Source organism: Emydura macquarii, unplaced genomic scaffold, assembly GCF_026122565.2.
Source record: "Emydura macquarii macquarii isolate MOO-44397 ecotype Brisbane River unplaced genomic scaffold, CSIRO-AGI_Emac_v2 contig_3647, whole genome shotgun sequence".
Taxonomy (NCBI): domain Eukaryota; kingdom Metazoa; phylum Chordata; order Testudines; family Chelidae; genus Emydura; species Emydura macquarii.
In genome coordinates, this window is record NW_027133784.1 from 513,614 (window position 1) to 537,211 (window position 23,598).

The window sequence follows — 23,598 nt, forward strand, 5'->3', positions numbered from 1 at the left end:
TTAATTTTTGTGTGTATTGATTTGTTGTTATATGGTTGCTTGCAAAGATTGTGTTGTGCATGCTAGTTTGCAGTTGTGGGTTGCTCATGAGGGCAGGACTGTTGACACAGATTTTGATTTTTTTAAGGATTTGTTTTGAAAATAACTCATATAAAGAACCACAATGGTAGGCCAGGGACAAGAGATAATAGATTTGGGGTGCCTACTCTGATGGATGTGGATATGCAATGTAATCTAAAAATACCAAAGTGTAATAAGTGTATGAACCCTGTATGTAACCTGGTCAATAAGATAAGGTTACTGCATAACTCTGGTTGGTTATTAGAATTTCTGGTATTTCTACTGATAACAATAGGGGACTGTGGGAAGAGCAAACAGGAAAGCAACACAATAGATCTGGATAAGGACATTCCAGCACACATTTGAAAGACAATGGGGCAAGCTGTTAACTTTAAGGATCCTATCTTCAAGGAAGATGGCAAGCTTGTTTTGCCAGGACGGGAACTTTGAGATCAAAGGAACACTAAAGAGTTAAAAAGGATTTCTCAGAGGGAGAAGGGAAGTCACTTGTCAAAGCTGTCTAGGCAAACAGGCTGAGAGAGAAAGAGACCTCATGGGGGGAGTCAAAAGTGGGTCTTCCTAGAACCTGTGAATGGTAAGCCTGGGTAAAGCTAGACATGCAACAGTCTGGTTTATTGTGTTTTCTCTGAAATATTTTTGTTCCAAACAAAATGATACTGTGTTTTAAGCAGGCTGGCTAGACACTGTATTTACCACTGTAATTGCTCTCAGAAGGAGCAGAATTGCAAGGTCCAAGCCATTCAGACCTGCTGAGGCAATCATGATAAGTGCCAGAAGGCTGTAACCCAAGACCTGATCTAAGAGTGGAAAAATCATGTCGTTCCACCCACAGCCAGGTGACGGCTAGAGGCCAGAGACCTGGGAGAAGGGGTGCATTTTACAAGACAAGGAGGCGGGGTCAATTGTTCTGTTTGCCTGATAACTGTTACCTAAAATTTCTCCAGGTCTGTGCCTGTTTGCCTCATTCCATGGCTCCAATAAATCCCCAAAACTGGTATGCAATGGGGAGAGCAAGTGCTTTCCACCTGCATTGACAGGGCTCCAGTTTTCCCCCAAAAGGAAGAGAAGAGAAGAAGCAGACATTTCCAAGAATTCCTATAGGACTCTGTTCTCTCAAACGGCTCAAGCAGGCATGTAATAATGAGTGATCTCATCAATAACAACATTCTCAAATCACTAACAGCTACATTTTAAATAGCCATGTATAAAAACAAGTGGGAGCAGCCTGCGGCAGAGAGTGAATAACGTTCTGTGCCCCAGCGCTAAACAACTGAAGAGAGTTATCAATGTTTGTCTTTTCTTTGCATCCAAAATTCTTGCAGCTGAAGGTCACCATAGTGTAGATGGTAACCAGAGCAGGGAGTCCAGACAGCCAAATACCCAGGAGCAATCTGAGAAACAGCAAAGTTCTTCACAGGCTCACAGCAGCTCAGGTCAAGCCTCTGTTTTTAAATCAACAAAGAAACTGCAGCGAAATCAGATGTCTACTGACAGTTCTTACGGACAAGGTAGGGGACAAACAGCAGGGCATTCAAAACACAAAACAAAACTGACCTCAGTGGAGTCATACCAGGGATGTGCTTGGCCTATTAACTAATGTCCCATGGATGGTCCTCACTAGATCACACCAGTTTTAAACCAGGTCATGTTTTTTTACATAAGTACATAAGCTACTCAACAATGGTGTTCCCTTTTAATATGTGGCTTTTAACAGACCATAACAGGCCACAAATGGTGTGAAATGGACCCAGATCACATGCTGTCCCCTTATAAGTTGCTGGGTAAAACAGGTCTCAGGCCAGATGTTTTAAATCCACTCAGAAGACACACTGAATAGGAAAATGAGTGCGGGACATCTAGGAGTCCTGGGGAAGCTAGCGACTTTATGGACACCAAGCACGAGGTAATGGTACCATTCAGTGGTTAAATGAACCATGTCTTCCTCCCTTTCCCAGAACTTCCTCACTCAAGAGCATGCCCTTTCCAGTCACAGGCTTTGTTACGCTGGCTTTTTATCCAAGTCTGTGTGGGCTACTGGCCATTTCTAAGCATCTTTTTCTTGGGCTTTCCAATCTCTGTCCTCTCACCAGAACATTGTGTGTTTGGGCTGCAGCTCTTTTCTTACATGTTATTGCAAATGTGGCTTGTAGGAAAGTTGAAGGGAGGGAGGGCAAGTACTGGGCCACCCCAGCTGGTAGTGTGGCCACTGGGAGAAGATGGTTTATTGGCAACATTACATCCACCTAAACCACACCTCTGGGCATTTCCTTTCATCCCTAGACTCACTGCAACTCTCCTCCCCAGAGAAAGGACTCTGAATTTACTGGACAGTAATTACATGCTTTTTCAACACCCAGCTCTTCCCAATTGATACGTATTGTTTCTGGTCTTATCAAAATACACAGATACCAGATCAGCAGATTATATAATAATAATACTAAACTCTCACATAATGCTTTTCACTTACAGATCTCAAATACTTTACAAGGGAACACTTTATTGATACTAATTCAACATTCCCAGTCTGTCCAAGCAATAAAAGATGTAGAACCTTGTTTGGACTTTTATTCTCCAAACCTATGCTGGTCTCAGAATGGGGATGGGTCCCCAGATCTTTGACCAGTTGATGTCATATCCTGCCTTTTTTGTATACTTTGATTTGTTGTTATAGGGTTTCTTGCAAAGGTTGTGTTGTGCATGCTGGTTTGTAGTTGTGGGTTGCTCATGAGGGCAGGGCTGTTGACACAGATTTTGTTTTTCTGAAGCATTTGTTTTGAAAATATTGCATCCAATGAGGGAAATTTTCTTTAGATGTCATCTTGACAAATAAAGAGGAGAACTGATCATAGACCTAAAAATTAGTAGTCTCTAGATTTGTTATATGAAAACAGATTAATCACCCAAAGTCCAAACCAATAAAATTGTGTCTGTCTACCTACATGTATCATATATACACACATACAGCTGGTGCTTTAAAAGGGCCAATTTCATGAAGCTGAAAAAATTATGAGCCAGGTCAGCTGGGAGAAAGAATTTAAACAGAAATAAGGGAATAATGATTGGGAACTATTTAAGAACATATTACTAGATGCTCCAAAAGGCACAATCAAGACAGAAGGCTGCACTGGTTAAAAAGCCAACCTGGCTTACAGGGTAAGTGAAAGCAGCTATAAAAATTATATATATATAAAATGGGAAAGAGAAAGTTGATAGAAATAAATATAGATTAGAAGATTGATAAGGGAAGCAAAAAGACACAAGATAAGTCTATAGCCAGCAAAGCTAAAGACAAAAAATAGCTTTTAAAGTATATTAGGAACAAAAGGTCCATTACTAGATGGAGATGGTAGATCTGTCAATAATAAAGAAGAAAAAGCAGAAGTGCTCAATAAATATTTCTGTTCTGTATTTGTGAAAAAGCCAGTTGATGTAGTCATATGATATGATGATGAAATACTTTCCATTCCAACAGAAATTCAGGAGGATGTTAAACAGCAGCAACTTAAGTCATTCATTTTTAAATAAGCAAGTCCAGAAGAGTTTTAAAAGAGCTGGATAAGGAGCAGTCTGGATAGCTAGTATTGATTTCCAATAAATCTTGGAACACTGAGGAAGTTCCAGAGGACTGGAAGAAAGCGAATATTGTGCCCATATTTATTAAGAGTAAACAAGATGACCTGGGCAATTATAGACACAGTGGCCTGACATCAATCCCAGGCTAAATAATGGAATGGGATTTGATTAATAAAGAATTAAGTTTGGATAATATCATTAATGTCAATCAATATGGATTATTGGAAAATAGATCTTGTCAGACTAACTTGATAGCGTTTTTTGATCAGATTACAAGTTTGGTTGATAAAGGTAATAGTGTGATGTAATATACTTAGATTTCTGTAAGGCATTTGACGTGATGCCACATGATATTTTGATTAAGAAAACAGACTGATACAAAATCAACATGGTGCTCATTACCTGGATTAAAAATTGGCCAATAATTCTCAAAATATAATTGTAAACAGGGAACCATCATCAAATGGGTGAGTTTTTAGTGGGGTCTCACAAGGATCAGTTCTTGGCTCTACGCTATTTAACATTTTTATCAATGACCTGGAAGAAAACAATAAATCATCACTGATAAAGTTTGCAGATAACACAAAGATTGAAGGAGTGGTAAATAAAAAAGAGGACCGGTAACTGATAAAGTGTGATCTAGATGGCTTAGCAAACTGGGTACAAGCAAACAACATGCATTTGAGTACAAGCATAAGGTCATACATCTAGCAACACAGAATGCAGGCTACACTTACAGGATGGGGGACTCGATTCTGGGAAGCACTGCAGAGATTCTGAAAAAGATTTGAGGGTCAGGTGAACATGAGCTCCAATGTGGCACTGTGGCCAAAAGGGCTAATGCAGTCCTTGGATGTATAAACAGAGGAATACTGAGTAGGAGTAGGGAGAGTATATTACCTCTGTATCTGGCACTGGTATGACCACCGCTGGAATACTGTGTCCCATTCTGGTGTCCACAATTCAAGAAAGATGTTGATAAATTGGAGAAGAGTCACAGACAAGCCACAGGAATGATGAAAGGATTGGAAACCCTGTCTCATAGTGAAAGACTCAAGGAGCTCTTTCTATTTAGCTTAAAGAGAAGGTTAAGAGGTGACTTGATCACAGCCTATAAGTACCCATATAGGGAACAAAAAATGATAATAGAAGGCTCTTCAATCTAGCAGCCAAAGCTATAACAAGAGCCAATGAGTGGAAGTTGAAGCTAGACAAATTCAGACTGGAAATTAAGTGCAAATTTTTAACAGTGAGGGTAATTAGTCATTGAAACAACTTACCAAGGATTGTGATGAGTTCACCGTCACTGGAAATTTTTAAATCAAGATTGCATGTTTTTCTAAAAAATATATTCTAGTTCAAGCACAGCTACTGACTGGCCTTCAAGCAGGAATTAATTCAGGGAAGTCCTGGCCTGTGTTATGCAGGACATCAGACTAGATGATGATAATGGCCACTTTGGCCTGCCTTATAATTCATGAATCTATGAGAAGCAATTAATATAAAGAATCACACTGATTGCCGAGCAACAAGACATATTATATGTGGAGTGCCTACCATTTCCACAGCTCTGTGCTTGTTTGCCTCATATCCATAGCTCCATTATATCCCAAAAGTTTGTATGCAATGAGGAGAATAAGCATTTTCCTCCTCCAGTGACAAGGCTTCATTTTTTCCCAAAAAGAAAAGAGGCAAGAAGAGAGAGACCAGACACTTCCAGGAATTCATGTTGGGCCCTGTTCTCTCTATCTGATCAAACAGGTAAGTAACGATGAGTGGTAAAAATTCTCAGATCTCTAATAGCTTCATTTTAAAAGGTCATGTGTAAAAACAAGTGGGAGCAGACAGTGGCTAAGGGCTACTAGTGTTCTCTGCCCCAGCACTAAACAACTGAAGAGACTTCTCTTTCTCTCTTTTCTTTGCATCCCAAATTCTTCTTGCAGACGAAGTCCAGCATAGTATAGTTGGTAACAAGTGCAGGGAGTCCAAACAGCCAAATAGCCAAGAGCAATCTGAGAAAAAGCAAAGTTCTTCATGGGACCACAGCAATCTGTCTAAAGCCTCTGTTTCTAAATCGACAAAGAAGGTGCAGATGTCTTCTGACAGTTTTTATGGAGCAGGTAGGAGACAAACAGCAGGACATTCAAAAAACAAAACTGACCTTAGGGAAGTCACACCAGGCATGTGCTTGGCTCATGGACAGTCCTCACTGGATGATAACCATTTTAAACCAGGACAAGTTTTTTTTAGGCCTAAGCTATTCAACAGCGGTGTTCCCTTTCAAAATGTAGTTTTTAATACGCCATAACAGGCCACAAATGGTGCTAAATGGGCCCAGATAACAATACACTGTCCCCATTGTAAATTTGCTGGGTAACACAGGTCTCAGGCCAGATGTTCTAAATCCACTCAGAAGACACACTGAATAGGAAAATGAATCCTGGGCATCCAGGAGCTCTGGGGAAGCTACTAACTTTATGGACACCAAGCAGGTGGAGGTGATGGTACCATCATACATGGTTCACCAGTTAATTGAACCATATCTTCCTCCTCTTCCCAGAACTTCTTCATTCAAGAGGGTGCCCTTTCCACTCAAAGGCTTTGTCACGCTGGCTTTTTATCCAAGTCTGCATGAACTACTGCCTGGCATCTTTTCCTTGGGCTTCCCAATCTCTGTCCTCTCCCCAGAACATTGTGACTTTGGGCTGCAACTATTTTCTTTCTTGCTACTGCAAATGTGGCATGTAGGAAAGTTCAGAGGAGGGAGGGTGAGCAATTATGACTGGGCCACTCTGGCTGGCAGTTGTAGCTATTGGCAGAAGATGGTTTACTAGTAACTTCACACTCACCTAAGCCACACCTCTGGGCATTTCCTTTCATCCGGAGACTCACTGCAACTCTCCTCCCCATAGAAAGGACTCTGAATTTACTGGATAGTAATAATAATTAAATTACATGCTTTTTCAGCATCCAGCTCTCCCCAATTGATACATAGTTTCTGGTCTTATAAAATACGCTGATACTGGACTATAGAACAAGAATACTGAGACCTCACATCATGCTTTTGACTCCGAGATCTCACTGCACTTTACAAGGGAGGGTATCAGTACTCCCGTTTTAGATAGGGAAACTTAGGCACAGCAAGAGGCAGAGACTTCCCAAAGTCATGCATCAGGTCAGTAGCAAAACTAGCAGTGGATCCCACCTATCCTAACTCCTAGGCCACTGCCTTGGACTATGCTGCCTTATCCATTATTCCTAAAGACTGAGTTCAAATCCTGAACTGAGTTGCAAGGAAACCTGTTTGGTGGGTCTCCCCTTCAGTCCTCTTAAAAGGGCCAGGCAGTTTGTACTAGTCACCTGTGCTCACCAGAGGCCCAGAGTATTCATGGATGCAACAGGTCAGACTTTTGATGCTTGGGGAGGGGGCGCCAGGTTCGAATGGTGCCTGTGCTCACTTTGCCTGACTCGAAACAGACTTTCACCTTCACAAGCACAAACTTTGTACCTGGAACCCACCTGTGTCATCACCTTTGGAAGTGTTTCCTGCATACATGATCCTCCTTGTGTCCTCGCCTCACTAGGACAAGGTTTTCTGAACGCCTAGTTCAGTAAAAGCCCAGTGGAGGAGATGCCATCTATCAGACCTCATATGCTTTTTTGTCCCTATTGGATGAATATCTGCAGAAGCCTTGGTGTTTGTCTAGATAAATAGTTTGCCTGGTTGCTAGATGTGCCCCTAAAAAGTACCATCATGTCTCCTCACAAATGGGTGTATGGGTTTCCCCGTGTTTGTACTCTAATGTAAATATGCAGTATGCAGGAGAGAATTCAGTCCCTTATACAAGGTTTGGTTTTCTTTCTCTATCCCTTTCCTGTAGAGACATTGGATAAACTGATGAAGAAAAGGGTTATCCCCAAAATCATCGTCACTGGACCCTTGGAGGATGAGATGTCAAGTACATCAGTGGATGATCTCCCTGAGTCCAAAACCATCAAGGATATAGCTGACAGCGGTTCATACAACGTGCACACAAAACCCAGCACCATAGAGGCTTACCAAGTCAGGGAAGAAGCACCATGAGCTCTGGCTCTAGAAAGAAGCTATTCCTTATAGTGACAACACAAAGAAAGCAGGATGTGATGAAGGCCACCAAGTAGGGCCAGTTATACAGCCCTGGACCCCCCAACCATTAAAAAGGAATCCGTCACAACAAGCTCTTTCATGGTCTCACTTTCCACAGCTCTATACGACACCTGGAGGAGAAGAGCAGGAAATAGCTACATTTAAAGGTGAACTGAAAAGCGTGCTTAAAAGTAAATATATTTAGAAAATGGTTTCAGCTTGCAAGTCAGTAACAGAATATGTGTGTGGGTGGACACATGACAGATAATCATCCTAGCACTCTTCTCCCCAAACAATCCCACAGTATGGACATGCAGCACCATGGACATGCAGCCACCTCTGGAGTGGAGGGCAGTAGCCCACTGCACAACAGTAGGGGAGGGGAATTTTGGGCCAGACACCAAGGCAAGGCACCATTTTTATGTGACGTGGCTCAAGAGGTCTTTCATGTCTCCCCAGAGTAGACCGGACCTGGGTTTTTAGGGTCCTACACACAGCAACCGGCATTGAATTCCTTTCATCTATCAGACCTCAGATGGGTGAAGAGCTAAGATGATCCTGCTGGGGTCTGAACCTTGTAGTCCCAGGGAGACTAAAGATTTCAGAACCAATTGTTATATGACAGACAAACCATCAGAAAATCATTTCCTCCTCCATTTAGATTCCAAGATCCAACCTTAGGGTTCTGAGCTACCACAGCAACCACTGATGATGTCTTAAGCACCCAAAACGAAAATACTCTCTATTCTTTGGCTATTAGTGATGCTATCAGCTGTAGCCAAGGAAACACAGAAGAACCCTAAGATCAGGTTTTGGCAAGTAAAAAGCCTTTCAGTTCACCTTTTAATGTAAAAGCTGTAATCTGCTAACTTGGCACCAGAAGCACTGAGAGAGAGAGAGTTGTATGAGAATTCTCAGTTGTAAAACGTTTATTTGTAAAAAGCAGGTGAAATGTGTGTTTTAAGGCAGTGTTTCTCAACCTTTTTGATACCAGGGACCAGCTTCCTATACTGTGTCAGGGAGATCTCAGGCTTTCTATACTGTGTGACAGAGATCTCAGGGACTGGTGCCAGTCCTTGGAACGGTTGAAAAACACTGTTTTAAGGTACATACCTAAACCGCGCGTTACTGCTCAATTTTAGGTTTAAGCAAATATTTGCCAAGAAGTGCTGGTTGTTATTGAAAGCTGATTTTCCAACAAATATTGTTTTATAAACTCTCCCTTCCCCATCAGGCTAATTCTCTGCATTTCTGGTTGTCACAAAATCTATTCGCTCATCTTTATCAAGAGGACGATAATGACAAAACTAAGGACATTTTACTTTCCTCTTAAACAATTTGCCTCACCTGAGTAGAATTTTGCAAGGCTATCCTACTCAGTTTTTAAGATGTATTAGTATTAATTCAGTACTGCTAGTGAGTAGAGTCAGCCATCTAATAATAATATTTTGCACAACTATAGCAACTTCCAAGCAAGGATATCAATGTGCTTTACAGATATAAATTAATTTAAGACATACAGTACTCTTGGGAGGTAGGTTGGTATCATTATCCCCACTGATAATGGAAACTGAGGCAGGTTACTCAGGAATTCCATAGCAGAGCCAGGAATGGAGCCCATATCTCCCAACTCCCAGAGAGATTTAAATTTGACATGCTCTGCATTTAAAAGCTTGGGCCCAAATCCATAAAGGTATTTAGGCTCCAAACTTCCATTGAAATCATTGGAAGTTAGGAGCTAAAATGCCTTTGTGAATCTGGGCCTTTGTTTGTAGCTTTTAGTCTTCGTCCATTCCACAACGGTGGAGATTTTTTGGCTGTCTCCAATGTTTTCATTTTCCAAACATCTACATTGCTTCTGACATTAATGGTCCAACTTCCGCCTCATGACACTTGTGTCCTCATTAAATAATGCAGGTAAACATGATGCTGATAGCAACTTTTATCAGGCCTGAGAGACTTCTTACCTGCCCACGGTCCTTGCTGGAGAGACTATCCTGACAGTTTTAACCCAGTGTCTTTCAGATTTCCAATCCCTCCAATGAAATGTCAGGGGCGTTAAGGTGTCTGCCCCTCTTCCTCTCTCCCACAGCTACCTTTCAAACAGTGTCAGCGGCGGTCTGTCCAGCCACTAGACAGGGCCATCCAGCATGACTAGCAAGTGGAGCGGGTTTCACGGCATTGCCTTACCATGGATGGTTAGGGAACAAAACCAAACCCCGCAGCAAGCGGCACTGGGTGAACTGTGTGTGAGTGCTGGTGTGGCAGTGGGAGCGGGGGGCCGATGCGGCGTGCACTGCTAGGCAGGCTGGCCATCCCCTCCCCCTCTCTGTGACTCACCGCCCCCAAACAACCCCCTGGGGCCTGTGTGAACCCCCAACTCCGGCCTGGCTGAGAGGGGCGAGAGCAGCCCCCCTGTCCTGCTCTGCCAGCGGAGCCGTGCCCAGGCCATGGCGCACCCGGCTGCTCCGCCGCCCGCTGCCCGGGGCCGGATCCTCGCTGGGGGTTTGGACCGTGCCCAGTGCTTGGACTGTGGCCCCCAGCTCCCGGCCAGGCCAGCCCGCGCCTAGCATTCGCCCTTGGCCAGGCCGCAGCCTGCAGGGGCTGGGGGGGGCTGGAGCCAGCCCCAGCGAGACGCACCCTGCCCTCCAGGGCCTGGCCCCCCCCCGGGGCGGCTTCAAACAGGGGCAGCCCCGGGGAGAGCTGGGGGGGGGCAACTCTACGGATGGCCCCCCCCTCCGCCGGGCGGCCCTCAGCCCGCGGGCCCAGCCCATAGCAACCGTTGCTACAGACTCTGAGGGGAAGGCGAGGGCGGGCCCAGCCGAGCACTGCGCCTGCGCAGCGAGGAGGCCCTGCAGTGCGCATGCGCACTCACTGGGGCAGCGAGACGCTCCTCCCTCCAGCCCCGCCCACGGGTGCTCCCCGCCCCGCCCCCACTCTCCCCCTCCCCCCCAGTGTCTGTCATGGCGGAGGCGGCCTCCGCCGAGCCGGAGCCGGAGGTGCTGCGACTCAAGCGCCTCCGCGGCGGGGGCTTCTTCCCGGTGCCCCCCGGGGACAGGGTGAGCGGCCCCCCCGTGCGCAGCCTGGGCGGCGGGGGCGGGATGCGGGTGGGGGGATGGGAGTAAGGGGGGAGGGGTGGGGAGCACGGTAGATGTGGGGGGCGATGGGAGTAAGGGGGTGAGGTGGGGGAAGGGTTGGGAAGATGGGAGTAAGGGGTGGGGGATGGTGGGGGGGATGGGAGGAAGGGGTGGGGGATGGTAGGGGGGATGGGAGTAAGGGCTGGGGGATGGGGGGAGGGCTGGGGGGGATGGGAGTGTGGGGTGGGGTGGGGTGGGGGAAGGGTTGGGAGGATGGTGGGGGGTGGGGCTGCTCCCACCCTTCCCCAGGCAGGGCCCAGGCAGGGCCCCGAGAGCCTGGCTGGGGTCTTGCAAGGGGGGAGCCCAGGCCAGGCCCTGGGTGCGCAGAGCCGCCGGCCCCCCCAGACCGGGTGCTGCAGCATGCGTTGCGGACGCAGAGCCCCCGGCGATGAGGGCTGGGCAGACGCACAGGCCGCCGTCTGCGTGTGAAGTTGGTGGCCGTGTTTGCACGCTCCGTGGTGGTGACGGGGCGTGGACATGACAGACGTGCGCGTTTGCAAGGAGTGGTCAAAGCGTCTGCCTCGCCTGGGCCCAGCCCGGGGAGAGCCGGCGAGGCGGGGCCCTGGCACCGACGCCGTGTCACAAAGCCGGTGCATGGCAGGTTGCCCTGCAGAGCGCTGGCTAGAAGAGTGTCTGAACAGCGACGTTCCGGCAGGTGTCCCTCTCCGGCTGTGATTACAGCACGCTGCTCTCAGCCTTTCCAACGCCCCTGCATCCGCTGTCCACAGGCGGAAATGCATCATCCAGCTGTTCTAGTCTGGAACGATCATTCCCCTAGTATCTGAGCACCTTCCAGCCATACACTGAACAACACAACTAACATCTGTCCCCTGGCTGTCTCATGGCTGCGGTACAGCTGTGTAGCCGTCTCATGGCAGTGATGTATTTCAGCTTCTGGAGAGCTCCAGATAAAACTAAGGTCACCATAAAAGTCATGATCCTTTAACGCTGCCCCAAAGATAGCTCAGTAGAGGGCCCGGCTGGTCTGTGACATGGCTCTCTGCTTTCAGCTGGGAAGATGCCGGAGCGTGAAGGAGTTTGAGAAGCTGAATCGAATTGGGGAAGGGACCTATGGCATCGTGTGTAAGTGTTGTGTCTGCTGCAGACAGCAGCAGCGGGAGCCTCTTTGTTTCCAGAGGTGGGGATGATGAGAGCAGCATCTCGTGACCCAAGACGCTGGAAAATACTCAATGGCATACATCCCCAAGTCTGTGGGCAACCCTAGCACAGGCTGACGCCCATCTTCCAGGATCTTGCCTGTTCCCCGGTGAGGAGCACATTGGGGGGCTGGGGGTCATGTTAGCCCCAGCAGTGCTGAGAGGTGACGGTCAATGGTTCACGTGGTGACCTGTGTCGGTGGTGGATCAGGCATTGGCTTTGCTGCGAGGCAGTTTGACGTGCAGGTACTGACCAGGTGGTGTGTGTCACTGTTTCAGATCGTGCTCGAGACACCCACACGAATGAGATCGTGGCACTGAAGAAGGTGCGGATGGACAAGGAGAAAGATGGTAAGGGGGGCTGCTCTTCCTAGGAAGCTCTGTGGTTTTATGAGAGCCCTCCCCACTGCTAAAAACCGTTATTTAGAAATGTGGTTAGCTCTGCACAGCCAGGTCAGGCCAGGGGACTGGAGGGGGACTTCTAATGTGCGACTCACGTACCACTCTCTGCAGGAATCCCCATCAGCAGCCTGCGGGAGATCACCCTGCTTCTGAAGCTTCGGCACCCCAACATTGTGGAGTTGAAGGAGGTGGTTGTGGGGAACCATCTGGAGAGGTAACAATCCCCTTACAGTCGCTCTGCACCTGCTCTCCCTTAGGGAGGAGGTGGTAGGTCCTCTCTCTCCTACCCTGTACATGCCATGTGTCCCGGCACTCCCACTGCCCGTGGTAGGGATGGCAGTTGGGTGGGATGTCCTGGGGTGGCGGTCTGCACAGTGGGACTGCGGTGAGGTGACTGATTGTGCCTGTCTCCGGCAGTATTTTCCTGGTGATGGGTTACTGCGAACAGGATCTTGCCAGCCTTCTGGAGAACATGCAGACGCCGTTTTCCGAGGCTCAGGTATGAGTGGGTTGTGCCACGCCCAGCTGTGAGAGGGAGCCGGTTCCAGAGTGTATGGGATTGTTCTGCAGCATTGCCTCACCCCTGTCAGCCCAGGGCATCAAAGCGGTTGGTATCGGCGGCGTCCAGTGGTTGGTGGAGCTGGTGGTAGGCACTGGGAGACAGAAGCTAGTCTAGAAGTGGGCTGCCAGTCATCAGGTCACATGGCCTGATTGAATCATCACTTGGCTACCCTGTCCAGTGTGGAGTAGAACAATCACACCCCCGAGCCTCCTGTGCATTACACCCGTTAGCATTGCTGCAGTTAGAAACTTCTCTTCGTCAGAATGTTTTGGGTCTTGGGCTCCAGGTTGGGGTGCACGGCTTTATGTTAACCTTGAGCGTCTGCACAAAACGAAGCAGGGCGTCAGCTGTTGGCAGCTGCTGGTCACCTAGTTCAGTGCAGGACTGGAAGGGCCTGAGATCCTCGAGGGATGAGGACACGCTTGGAACCTGTGCGGGTACACGTTAAGTGCTGGCGTGCTGCTGTCATGTTACCCCTGTCTCCCAACACTCATAGGTGAAATGCATCATCTTACAAGTACTTAAAGGCCTTCAGTATCTGCATGAGAACTTCATCATCCATAGGTAAGGGGCAGAGTGCAAGGCACTGTGGGTAAAGGGATTGCATGGGGTAATGGGCTGGACATTGGGAGCTAGCTGTACCGGTTGGGCTGTTTCCTTGGCTCACGGCAGGGAAGGGGGAGGCCCTCCTGGAGCAGCAGGTACTTTAGCCAACATGGAATGGCCCTGGGTGAAGCACTGCCCCCAATATGACCATCAGTCACTGGCTTCTCTCTGATGGCAGGGATCTGAAGGTGTCTAACCTGCTCATGACCGACAAAGGCTGCGTGAAGATAGGTGAGCTCCCCTCCCAGCTGCCTGTCACCTTTGCTAACTCAGCTCCAGCTAGAGAGAGGCCTCTGGCGCTCTCTCCATGTTGTAATGCAGAGACCAGGGCAGGAGCTGGCGTGCTTTTTTACCTCAGCTCTGCCCTCTTTTGCAGCGGATTTTGGGCTGGCTCGTGCTCACGGAGTGCCACTAAAACCAATGACCCCTAAAGTCGTCACCCTCTGGTGAGTAGGCTCTGCTGAGCCCTGCCATGGACCTCCTCGGAGGCTGTGGGTCAGTCTGGATGAATGAGACAACGGGGAGCATCACTGATTGTAACTCCTGCATGGATTCATCTCCCTGGGGCTCTTGGTCCCTGAACCCTTCACATCCACCGTTCGTTCAGTTCCTTGCCTCGCGCAGCAGTGCCCTCGGATGATTACTTCTCTGTGCAGCACGCCCCTGCCGGTGGTATTGACTGACTGCCCTGTCCTCCATTCAGAGCCAGGCAGCGCTGAGACTGGGGAAACTGGCGCCCTGTGATAAACTAAACAGATCAAGCTTTCTACGTCTCGCACTGTCATGCACTTTCTCCAGTCCTCAAAGCATTTTTGTGACTCGTCTGTGCTCTCTCCCAGTTTTTCACAGCCTGTACAGAGTGTGGGCGCCAGGCCTGGATGCAGTATTCCAGTACTGGTCTCACCAGCGCTGCCCTCAGAGGTAGAATCAGCTTCCTTCTCACTGCTCCCTGTTTATCCATCCAAGGAGCACAGGAGCCCTCCGTGCCCAGCATCCTACTGAGAGCTTGTGCTCCGTTACGTGAGGCTAGTGTGAGATTGCACCGGGCTCCTTCCGTATCACACTGTAGAGCCTGACTTCCTTCTCTGCCCTGCATCTATTGCTAGTTCAGCCCGGAGTGGAGTATGGCACGTAAGCCCCCGTGTGCTGTTGCATGTCTCTGGCTGTGGAGTATCTCGCGTTCTCTGCGTTAGGCCTGGCTTTGCCTGAACAGCAGCCTGGCCCCTTTCTGAGTAGTCTCTCTCCTTTGCTTACGTCGCACAGGTACAGGGCCCCAGAGCTGCTGCTGGGAACGACGACCCAGACCACGGGCATAGATATGTGGTAAGGGGATCTCGTGTTGGAAGGTAACGCTCTTGCCAGGAATTTGCAGAACTAGCTGGGGGACGACCAGGTGACCGGTTGGGGGCAGGGCAACAGCTTCAGGAAGCAATGTTCACATCTGTACAAAGGTCTCCGACTGAACCAGGGCGAAGGTGGGTCTGCCTCAACCGGAGGGATCTGCTGCTGGGGGCAGAGGAGTCAGCGTCTGATGCAAGAGATTGGTGTGCCTATTCCCACTAAGCCAGGAAGTCTGTTCCCTCCCCAGGGCAGTCGGGTGTATCCTCGCGGAATTGCTGGCCCACAAGCCGTTACTCCCAGGCAGCTCCGAGATCCAGCAGATTGACCTGATCGTGCAGCTGCTGGGGACACCCAATGAAAACATCTGGCCGGTAAGTGATCGCTCTGCGTCCCCTGCCCTGCCGCTCCCTTCCCTGACCCTCACGTGTCTCCCTCTCCCCGCAGGGCTTTTCCAAGTTGCCCCTAGTGAGCCAATACACCCTGCGGAAGCAGCCGTACAACAACCTCAAGCACAAGTTCCCATGGCTGTCGGAGGCTGGGCTTCGCCTTCTCAACTTCCTCTTCATGTATGACCCCAAAAAAAGGTAGCGAACCATCTGCAGGCCATGGACCTGTCTGTGTGGTGTGGGGTCCGGCCTCCTCAGCGTGTGGGGTGGGTTCCTGCCAGCCAGGGCTGCTCCCCTCCAGTGTAGACGTCACTCTTTCTGCGGCCATGCGTGGGGGATCTGTGGGCTTCCAGGAAGCACGCGGCAGCCCCGAGCTGGGGGCTGTAATCAGTTTCTCCCCTGAGGATGGGGCAGGTCAAGGCAATCCAGCAAGACCAGCCGTGCACAAGGAGCGACGCCAGTTCCTGCTGTGCTGCGCGGCTCGAGAGGCCGAGCCCCATGCCCCTGTTCAGCCCAAGGTCTGGCATGTCCCCAGGCATCGCGGCGCTGCTTCGCCCTCAGGCTGGGCATGTGTCTGCCTGCTACGGAACAGGCTTGCACTGCGCCCTGGCCAGAGGCGGTCGAGCAGGGGGCTCAGGGACTGTGCTGAAGGAGCCCAGTGTGGGACGTACTGGGCGTTGCCCCTCGGGACAGGAAGGCAACAGCAGCAGCATGGCCCCAGCTTTGCTGAGCTGCTTGGGGGCAGGGAAGGTCTCACGTACCCAGGGGTTTCCTGAAGAAGCAGAGGGAGTGTTTGCAGGGGGCGAGGGACTTTCCCTGTAACGTGCGTTTGCCTCTTCAGGGCAACGGCGGGAGACTGCCTGGAGAGCTCCTACTTCAAAGAAAAGCCCTTGCGTAAGTGACTCCTCTGCACGGTTGGGGCCTGGGGGACTCTGAGCCCTGCCTGAGACTCACGTCCTCTCCCTTTCTCTCCAGCCTGCGAACCGGAGCTCATGCCCACCTTCCCCCACCATCGCAACAAACGAGCTGCTCCGCCCAGCGCCGGGCTGGAGAGCCAGGGCAAGCGCAGCAAACCCTGAGGCTGCCGGGTACGAACTGTTGTCTTCTGTCCCCTGGAGTCGGAGCAGCAGTGATCCAGCCCTTCAGTAACACAGCAGGGATCGGCTCCCAGCAGGGATAAGCCTCTCCCTTCAGGATGAACTGAGTGCTTTGGAAAGGCTCCTGTCCCGGCTCCGCCCATGCCCCAGCCCTGCCCTGCTGCTGTTCCTCACCCAGTGCTACCTGCCTCTCCTGGGTTGAGACTGTCTCAGTTGGCAGGGGGCTGTGATGCAGACTAGACAGAACCGCAGGTGACTGGAGGCCAAAGCCCTGGCTGGCTGCCCCACTTCGAGTATCAGATTAAACCGCTTGCAAAAGACAAGCCTAGTTCCTGCTGGGCGTGCAGAACAGGGAGCCAGTTTTCCCAGTTACTTGCCAGGAGAGGAGCCAGAAAGCAGCCCTGATGTACTGGCCTGTCTAGGAGAGCGAGGGGGGAGACAGGCCTCCCAGTCGATGTCTTGGTCTCGCCCTGGAAGGCGCCTGCTCCCGCCTGTTGGCCAGTCCAGCTCCTGGGGCCTTTAGTTTGTTTCTATGTTTAGACTCTCCTGCCCGCGGCACAGGGCGCCATGCATGGGGGTGCTCTGCCCTGCCTCTGTCTCTGCAATGCTCCCAGCCTGGGGCACAGCTTTGCTACCTCCAAGGCAGCATGTGGTCGTCCACTCCCCCCAGGGCTCAGGCCATGCTGCGGAGGATCCCCCCTTCCCTCCCCAGTCCCTGGAAGCTGTTCTCCCACAATGCCAGCAGCCTCCGCCAGTCTCTGCTCACCCACACCCCTTCGAATAAAGCGCCAGCATGTGTTCGTCTAGTTAAGGTGTAGCCAAAGCTAGAGCTCAAGAGCTCGGCCGCCGCAGAGGCGGGGAAGGCGCTGGGAGCTGAAGGGTTTGTACCCAGCTGCTGTGGGCCCCACGGCAGACGCCGTACAAGCACCTCTGGACCTGTCGGTATTCCCGGGCTGCCTCCTGCGGGGAGATGCTGCGCTGGCTAGGCGAGATTTTCCATTTAGTGCAGCTGTTGGACACAGGCTCGAGGGCCGTGGGCTGTTCCTAGCATCTTTGTACCAGGCAGCAGTCAGGGCTGACTTGTATCTATCCTCCCGCATCCCTCTGCCCACAGGGGGTGCATGCTGCTGCCAGGCAGAAGCTCCGAGGAAAGGGCAGCGTGCGAACGCATTCCATGGGGCTGAACGGAACCTCAAGCCCTGCAGCGTCTGCCTCGCCCCACAGGTGAACAGCAGGGGCAGGAGGAGCCAGCCAGCCCCCTCAGCTGCTGGGTGTGTTACAGGCTGGAAGCTGCACTGCCCAGCTCACGGGCGCTAGACGACCCCTTTGTTCCTCCTTGTGCGTCCCGTCGTCCTGCCCTCAATAAAACGTCTTGCCTGGTGTCGGCTGGAGTGGGTATTGCTGCAGTGCCGCTCTCCTAGCCAGCTCGCTCGTGTGCTCCAGGCAGCCAGGGCGGCGGCAGGCAGGAATGGCCGCCCTGCGTGTAGCGTGTCCCAGCCAGAGCCCTGGGGGTGTCACCGCGCTCACACCGCACAGCACAGCACTTGATTAGGGCCTGTCCTGCGCTGCCTGTGCCTGCCTTGGCATGCCAGCCCAACAGACCCTGAGCCGATGCTGCGTGTCTTGTGAGGGGATCTCAAGGTGTCTGGCCCGGGTTCCGGGGGCACCCTGCACGCTCAGCTCCTCTAGCAGGCACAGCTTCCACTCTGCCAGCCATCGGCTGGAGCTTATCGCCCTCCCCTTGGCGAGAGAGCCACCCATGGCACCGAGCCACGGAAATGGAAGTCTGACGCAAGAACCGCTTCTCCCCCTGGAGCCACTGCTCACGGGCAGGTGGGATGAGCGGGCCATGGGAAGGGCTCCTGCTGCTCCCGCTCCCACACCCTGCCCGGCAGCCAGAATACCAGGCTAGCAAGAACACCACTTTATTAGGTAACGGGGGAGTTGACAGACAAGGTTGTGTCTTTGCTCGGGTACAGCAGAAAGGAGGGGAGGGTTACCAGCCAGGGCTGAGTTGGCAGGGGCAGTACCCGCGCCGAGGGGCTGGGGGGCCTGGCTCGTGGAGAAGCAGAGGGCAGCAGGTTAGCTGGAAGGCGCAGCACACCTCACTCCTGGACTGGGCCCAGGGTGGCTGTATTTAGTTTTGGCTGCTTCTAGCCCCTCGCCCTGAAACTGGGGCCAGCCCAAGCACTCTCAGCTTCCTCTCCCGCAGTCTGAGCTGGGAGCTGCCAGTGCTGCACTGAACAGCGTGGCAGGAGGACACCGTGCCCACCCCGCAGGCAGCAGCAGCAGGCAGCTCCTGTTCTCTTGGGCTTGCCCGGGTCCAGTAAGCGCTGGTGTGCATTTCCAGCCCGGGAGCATGTCTCCCTAGGGGCAGGGGCTTGGCTGTCTTTTGCAGGAGCCAGCACCCTCGCCCCTGTATCCCCGAATATGGGAGGAGGAAGCCAGGCTCCAGCCCCAAGCACTTACCACCTGCCCAGGAAAGGCGCAAGTGGTGACCTGGGCAGAGGCGAGTCCTGAGCGAGCAGGGCTGAGCCGTGGGGAGATGGTAACTGAATCCCCCCGGCTCTCCGCTAACCAAGGAGCTGGGGCGTTACCCAGAGGATGCGGGCACTCCTAATGCACTGCACCCGGTGGTACCCTTCCGCCACCCCTCCAGCGCTGCTCCTCGTGACTCTGGAGAGCCCGCAGTGCCACAAGCCCAGGGAGGAAGGCAGTGGGTACTACAGGGACAACGGCAGTGCAAGCGCCTGGCTTGGTAACTGCCTGCAGCCTGCTAACCCGGGCCCAGAGCAGCTGAGCCAGGCAGGCGGAGGGAGAAGCATCACCCACGGAGAGGGCAGGTGCACACAGCTAAAAGTGTCCTTTCCTTCTGCACCATCGGTCAGCGGCACACGGGGGTGGAGCTCAAACCCCCACAGCAGGAAGGGGCCAGGCCACGTCTTCCTCTGGGCCCCTTTAGTCCTAGCCACAACCTCAAGGCCAGTGCCCCGAGCAGCAGCAGGTGGGAACAGTCTGAGCTGGGGAACCGCACAGTTCTTCCGTCCCCCGCTGGCCTGGGTTTGTGCGTCTCTCCTGGGGCAGAGCTGCCCACATGGGACCTGGCCGGAGCAGCGTCCTCTCAAGGGAATCCAGTCTCTCATCGCTCCTTAGATCCAGTAGGGCAGGCTGGCCGGAGAAGCCTGTGCACTCCGCTGGCAGAGGGAAGCAGGGCGGGGAGATGAGGCCAGTCAGGTACAGAGACAGCGCAGTGGCCACGCCCTGGACCTGGCTCCGAGGAGTTGGGGGTGTTGCACACGCTGCAGGGTTCACGTAGGCAGCTACAGCAGGGGAGGGTCTGGGGCAAGTCTCTCCAGGGCTGTAGTGGGGAGGGACGGGGGGGAGGGGGAAGAAGAGCAGCAGCTCTGCCACCAGTGGCTTCCCCTAGAACAGAACAGGGTGACATGGCGCAACTCCTGCCGCTTCCCCCAGAGGTAGGGTGTGGTTGGCATGTCCCAGGGCATTTGCCGGCAGTGGGGAGGCAGCGTGGTAGCTGGAGGCAGGCCCAGCGCCCTCCTGCAGCAGCATGTCCACCTCGGCCTTCTGTAACCACATGCGCTGCTGCGTCTCGCACTGCAGCTCTTGCATGCGGTGGCTACTCCTGCAGGTCTGCAAAGCCGCGCAGCCGCGGGCGTGCAGCAGGCAGCAGGTGGAGCAGCTGTAGGAGGGGAGCGCACCTCGGCCCAGGCAGGAATGCAGCTGGTAGCACGGGGGCTGCGGCACGTTCCACGTGCTGCTCTCCAGCCTCGGCGCAGCAGGCGGCAGCCCCCTGGCGTTCTCCGCAGCCTGGGGCCAGAGGCCAGCAGCGCTGCACTCGGCGGGCACAGCCTCACCAGCAGAGCGGGGCATTAGCCAGCTTGCGTCTCCATGTGGCTTGAGCCCTGCACTGTCAGAAGGGGAGCTCCGAGGAGGGCTCCCCACAACCTCAGGGCAGACTGAGTCACTCACCCTGCTAAGCTCCCGACGCAAGGAGATGAACGAGAAGGCGGCAGGCTGTGGCTCGGTCCGGTTTCTGTAAGGCTGCTCCTGGCCAGACTCATTAGCCCCCAGCTTGTCCCAGATCCTTCCCTCGTTTTCCCGGAGAGCCTCAGGATAAGGTACGTCAGCAGCCTCTCGCCACGGCTTGGGGCTCTGTTCCCAGCTGGGAGGCCTGAGCAGCCACTGGGGAGTCCGTCCCCACGGGGATGATTGCAGCACGGCTCCTGTGGGCTCGCTGTACAGGTTCACAGCCTCCGGGCTCTCCAGCGCACCCCTGTACAGATCGATGCTGTCAGCACAGCCAGGAGCTGTCGTGGCTCCAGCCTCTTTGTCTTGCGGCCAACTGGTAAGTCTCTGCAGCTTCTCCACGCAGTCGTCCAGGTCCCTGGTGCCCATCCGCAGCTGGATCAGGTCTTCGGCAGACACGCGGCACGGCCCCAGCCGCTGCAGGATCTCCTCCAGGATCTCGCACTCCACCCTGGCCGCGAAGAAGCCACAGGCAGCTTGGACAAGCTCAGCTTCCGGGGGCAGCCGGGACAAGACAAAGTGATGGTCATCGCGCTGAACGTATCCCATGCTGCGGAAGCTCTTTGCAATGTCGGGATCTGACAGGGCCGCCTGCAGTGAGTGCACGTACACCCCCGAGAAGGTCTGCAATAGAAGCACCACGTCATTTGCTGGCCATCGCCCAGGCCAGTCTAACCAAGGGACCGCACCACCCCTGCCTCAGCCGCCCTGTTGGCGGCCAGGAGGGGCACCGGCAAGGCCTCCTCACAACACAGCCTGAGAGCTCAGCCTCGGGCCAGCAGCCCAGAGCACGTTCACTGCAGGTCAAACTCACCCCCGGCCTCCAGCCCGCCCCAGTGGGCACAGCCACCCTGCGAATGCCGCAGCTCCTGGGCCTGCCAGGCAAGGAGGAAATTCAACTCCCAGGAAGGCAGTGGAGTCAAACGGGGGCGAGGGTGGCCCTGGGGTGCCCCCCCCACCTCCGCACCCCTTCATGTCTGACATCAGCTGGAGATGCCTCACCAAGGGACCGGCCCCTTCTGCGCAGGGTTCCTTTGGAGACACCCCCCCCCGCAACGAGGAACTTTCAACTCCTTCGCCGAGCCAGTTCCAGGTCCCACACGGCCCTGAGCCTCCTGCCAATCTCTGTGGCTTTCCCAATCACTTTGCCAGCATCCCTGAACCCACGGCTGCGTGACAGGGCCGCGTATACAGCAGGGGAAACAGCGACACCCACCAGACACGAAGGACAACTTCCCGTCACATCCTAGCCACTCAAGGCCACACAGACACAGGCGGGATTTCCGTCGTGGCGGGGTACCTTGGTCTAAAGGCCCAGCACATACCAAGGATGCAGCGGCAGGGATCCTTCCTGACTCCCCATCCTGCGGTTAGACCATGCCTCTCCCATGAGCGGGGGCGAGGGGGGTCTCTCGAGTTCACCCCGGAATCCGTCTGGGCACGCGTGCCATCAGCACTGCACGCCCACACTCACCTTGATGGTGCCGAACTCCTTGCGCCAGGGGAGGAGGTGCAGATTGACAGCTGCCCGCTCAAGGACCTCGAAGGCCCCGGCCAGGCCCCTGAGCGCCACGGGCAGGTCGTCCGCGCCCCGAAGGCTGCGGGCGAGCGTGGCGAAGACGTCGCTCTGCAGGGCGCCGTGCAGCTGCGGGTCCTCCAGCAGGCGCTGCTGCAGCGACTCCCTCAGCGGCGGGTCGGCGCAGACCCCGGCGTGACCCCGGCGGAAATCCCGCTCCAGACACCGCCGGTACTCCTGCTGCACCGCCCAGCCGGGGCCCATCCTAGGGCAGGAGGGAGCAGCTAAGAGCCCACGCCGGGCAGCACCCAGCCAGGGCCCCCCGACAGCCCCGCGCACCCCACGGGTGGGCAGCCCCGTCCCGCCCCGCCCCGCCCCTGCCCCACACCCAGGAGCCAGGCCAGCTCCCCGCCCCCCAGCTCGTCATGCAGACTTGGCCAGTCACCCCCAGCTGTGCAGGGGGGGGCTCCGCCCCACTGCTCCCTGCTCAGGGCCTGCCTCGCTGCTGGGGGAAGGGGGCTGAGGGTTGGGGGCTGGGGCGGGGCGGGGCCAACACCTCGTCTCTGCCTCCGGGCCTGTCCTGGGCACCCCACAGACACCTTCGATACCCGGGCAGGCCCAGCCCCCCGGGACATGGGGGCAAAGGGCTGAGACAGGCCCCTCCCCCCTCTGCGGGTGGTGGGGGGCTGAGACAGGCCCCTCCCCCATCTGTGGGTATGGGGGGGCTAAGACAGGCCCCTCCCCCATCTGTGGGTATGGGGGGGCTGAGACAGGCCCCTCCCCCATCTGTGGGTATGGGGGGGCTAAGACAGGCCCCTCCCACTCTGTGAGCGGGGGGCGGGGAGCACCTCTCACCTGCCGGCCCCGGGACTCTCTCTCTCTCTCTCTCTCTCTCTCTCCTCCCCGCCGGGGAACTTCCGGTTTCTTCTGGCCCCGCCCGCGGACGTCACGTGACGAGAGGCGGGGCTCCGCGGCGCCCCGCCCACGAGCGGTTCACCCTTTCCCTGCCGGTTGGCGTCACTCGCCGGGCCGGGCGCTGGGGCTGGGCTCCCCCGCGTGGGGCCTGCGGAGCCCGGGGCCCGCCTGGCCAGAGACCCCCCCCCCAGGGACCCCCCGCCCCGGGACTTCCCCCCGCCCCCCGGAGCACCCGGCAGGGCCCCCCCCACGTCACCCCCCGACCCCCCCGGGCAGGGCCCCCCCACACGTCACCCCCCGCCCCCGTCCGGGGTGGCCCCGCGTCCCGACATTCGGGGTCCCAGATTTGGGGCTTTGTCTTGTACAGGCGCCTGTGACCCCACGACCCCCCCCGTGCTGCCCGGTCCCCCTGCCCCGCCCGGCCCGGAGCAGTGGGGCTGGGTGGGGCTGGGTGCGGCTAGGGGGTACGTGCGCCCAGCCCAGGGGGACCCACGCCCCCCGCAGCCCCCTGCCCCCCCAGCCTGGCCAGGCTCCCGGCTCACCGCAGCGGTGCCGGCCATGGGCCCCGACGGGGGGTGCTCCTGGGTCCAACCCTCGCTGGTGCCGACCCGCCGGAAGGAGCCCCTGGGCGGGGAGCTGAGAACAGGGCGGCAGG

General features: G+C 54.5%; 2 protein-coding genes across 4 annotated transcripts; one reads left to right on the forward strand and one right to left on the reverse strand.

Annotated features, from left to right (window-relative positions):
• The first annotated feature begins 10,737 nt into the window (after positions 1-10,737).
• CDK10 (cyclin dependent kinase 10) lies at positions 10,738-17,820 on the forward strand. Of its 2 annotated transcripts, XM_067536766.1 has the most exons (14): positions 10,738-10,839; positions 11,928-12,000; positions 12,354-12,425; positions 12,588-12,690; positions 12,894-12,975; positions 13,535-13,602; positions 13,823-13,875; positions 14,021-14,090; positions 14,908-14,967; positions 15,233-15,356; positions 15,430-15,569; positions 16,213-16,265; positions 16,347-16,459; positions 17,583-17,820. In XM_067536766.1, the coding sequence occupies exons 1-13, from the start codon at positions 10,744-10,746 to the stop codon at positions 16,448-16,450; spliced, it is 1,098 nt and encodes a 365-aa protein (XP_067392867.1). In that variant the 5' UTR covers positions 10,738-10,743; the 3' UTR covers positions 16,451-16,459; positions 17,583-17,820. The 2 variants fall into 2 exon arrangements, with proteins under 2 accessions (XP_067392867.1, XP_067392866.1); XM_067536765.1 differs by having other exon boundaries at positions 16,347-17,658.
• Positions 17,821-18,089: 269 nt separating this feature from the next.
• SPATA2L (spermatogenesis associated 2 like) lies at positions 18,090-22,918 on the reverse strand. 2 transcript variants are annotated; one of them, XM_067536763.1, is made up of 3 exons: positions 22,884-22,918; positions 21,987-22,293; positions 18,090-21,136 (listed from the first exon to the last, which is right to left on the reverse strand). In XM_067536763.1, exons 2-3 carry the CDS (start codon positions 22,290-22,292, stop codon positions 19,892-19,894), a joined length of 1,551 nt encoding a protein of 516 aa, XP_067392864.1. In that variant the 5' UTR covers position 22,293; positions 22,884-22,918; the 3' UTR covers positions 18,090-19,891. The 2 variants fall into 2 exon arrangements, with proteins under 2 accessions (XP_067392864.1, XP_067392865.1); XM_067536764.1 differs by lacking the exon at positions 22,884-22,918 and adding an exon at positions 22,585-22,607.
• Positions 22,919-23,598: the final 680 nt, after the last annotated feature.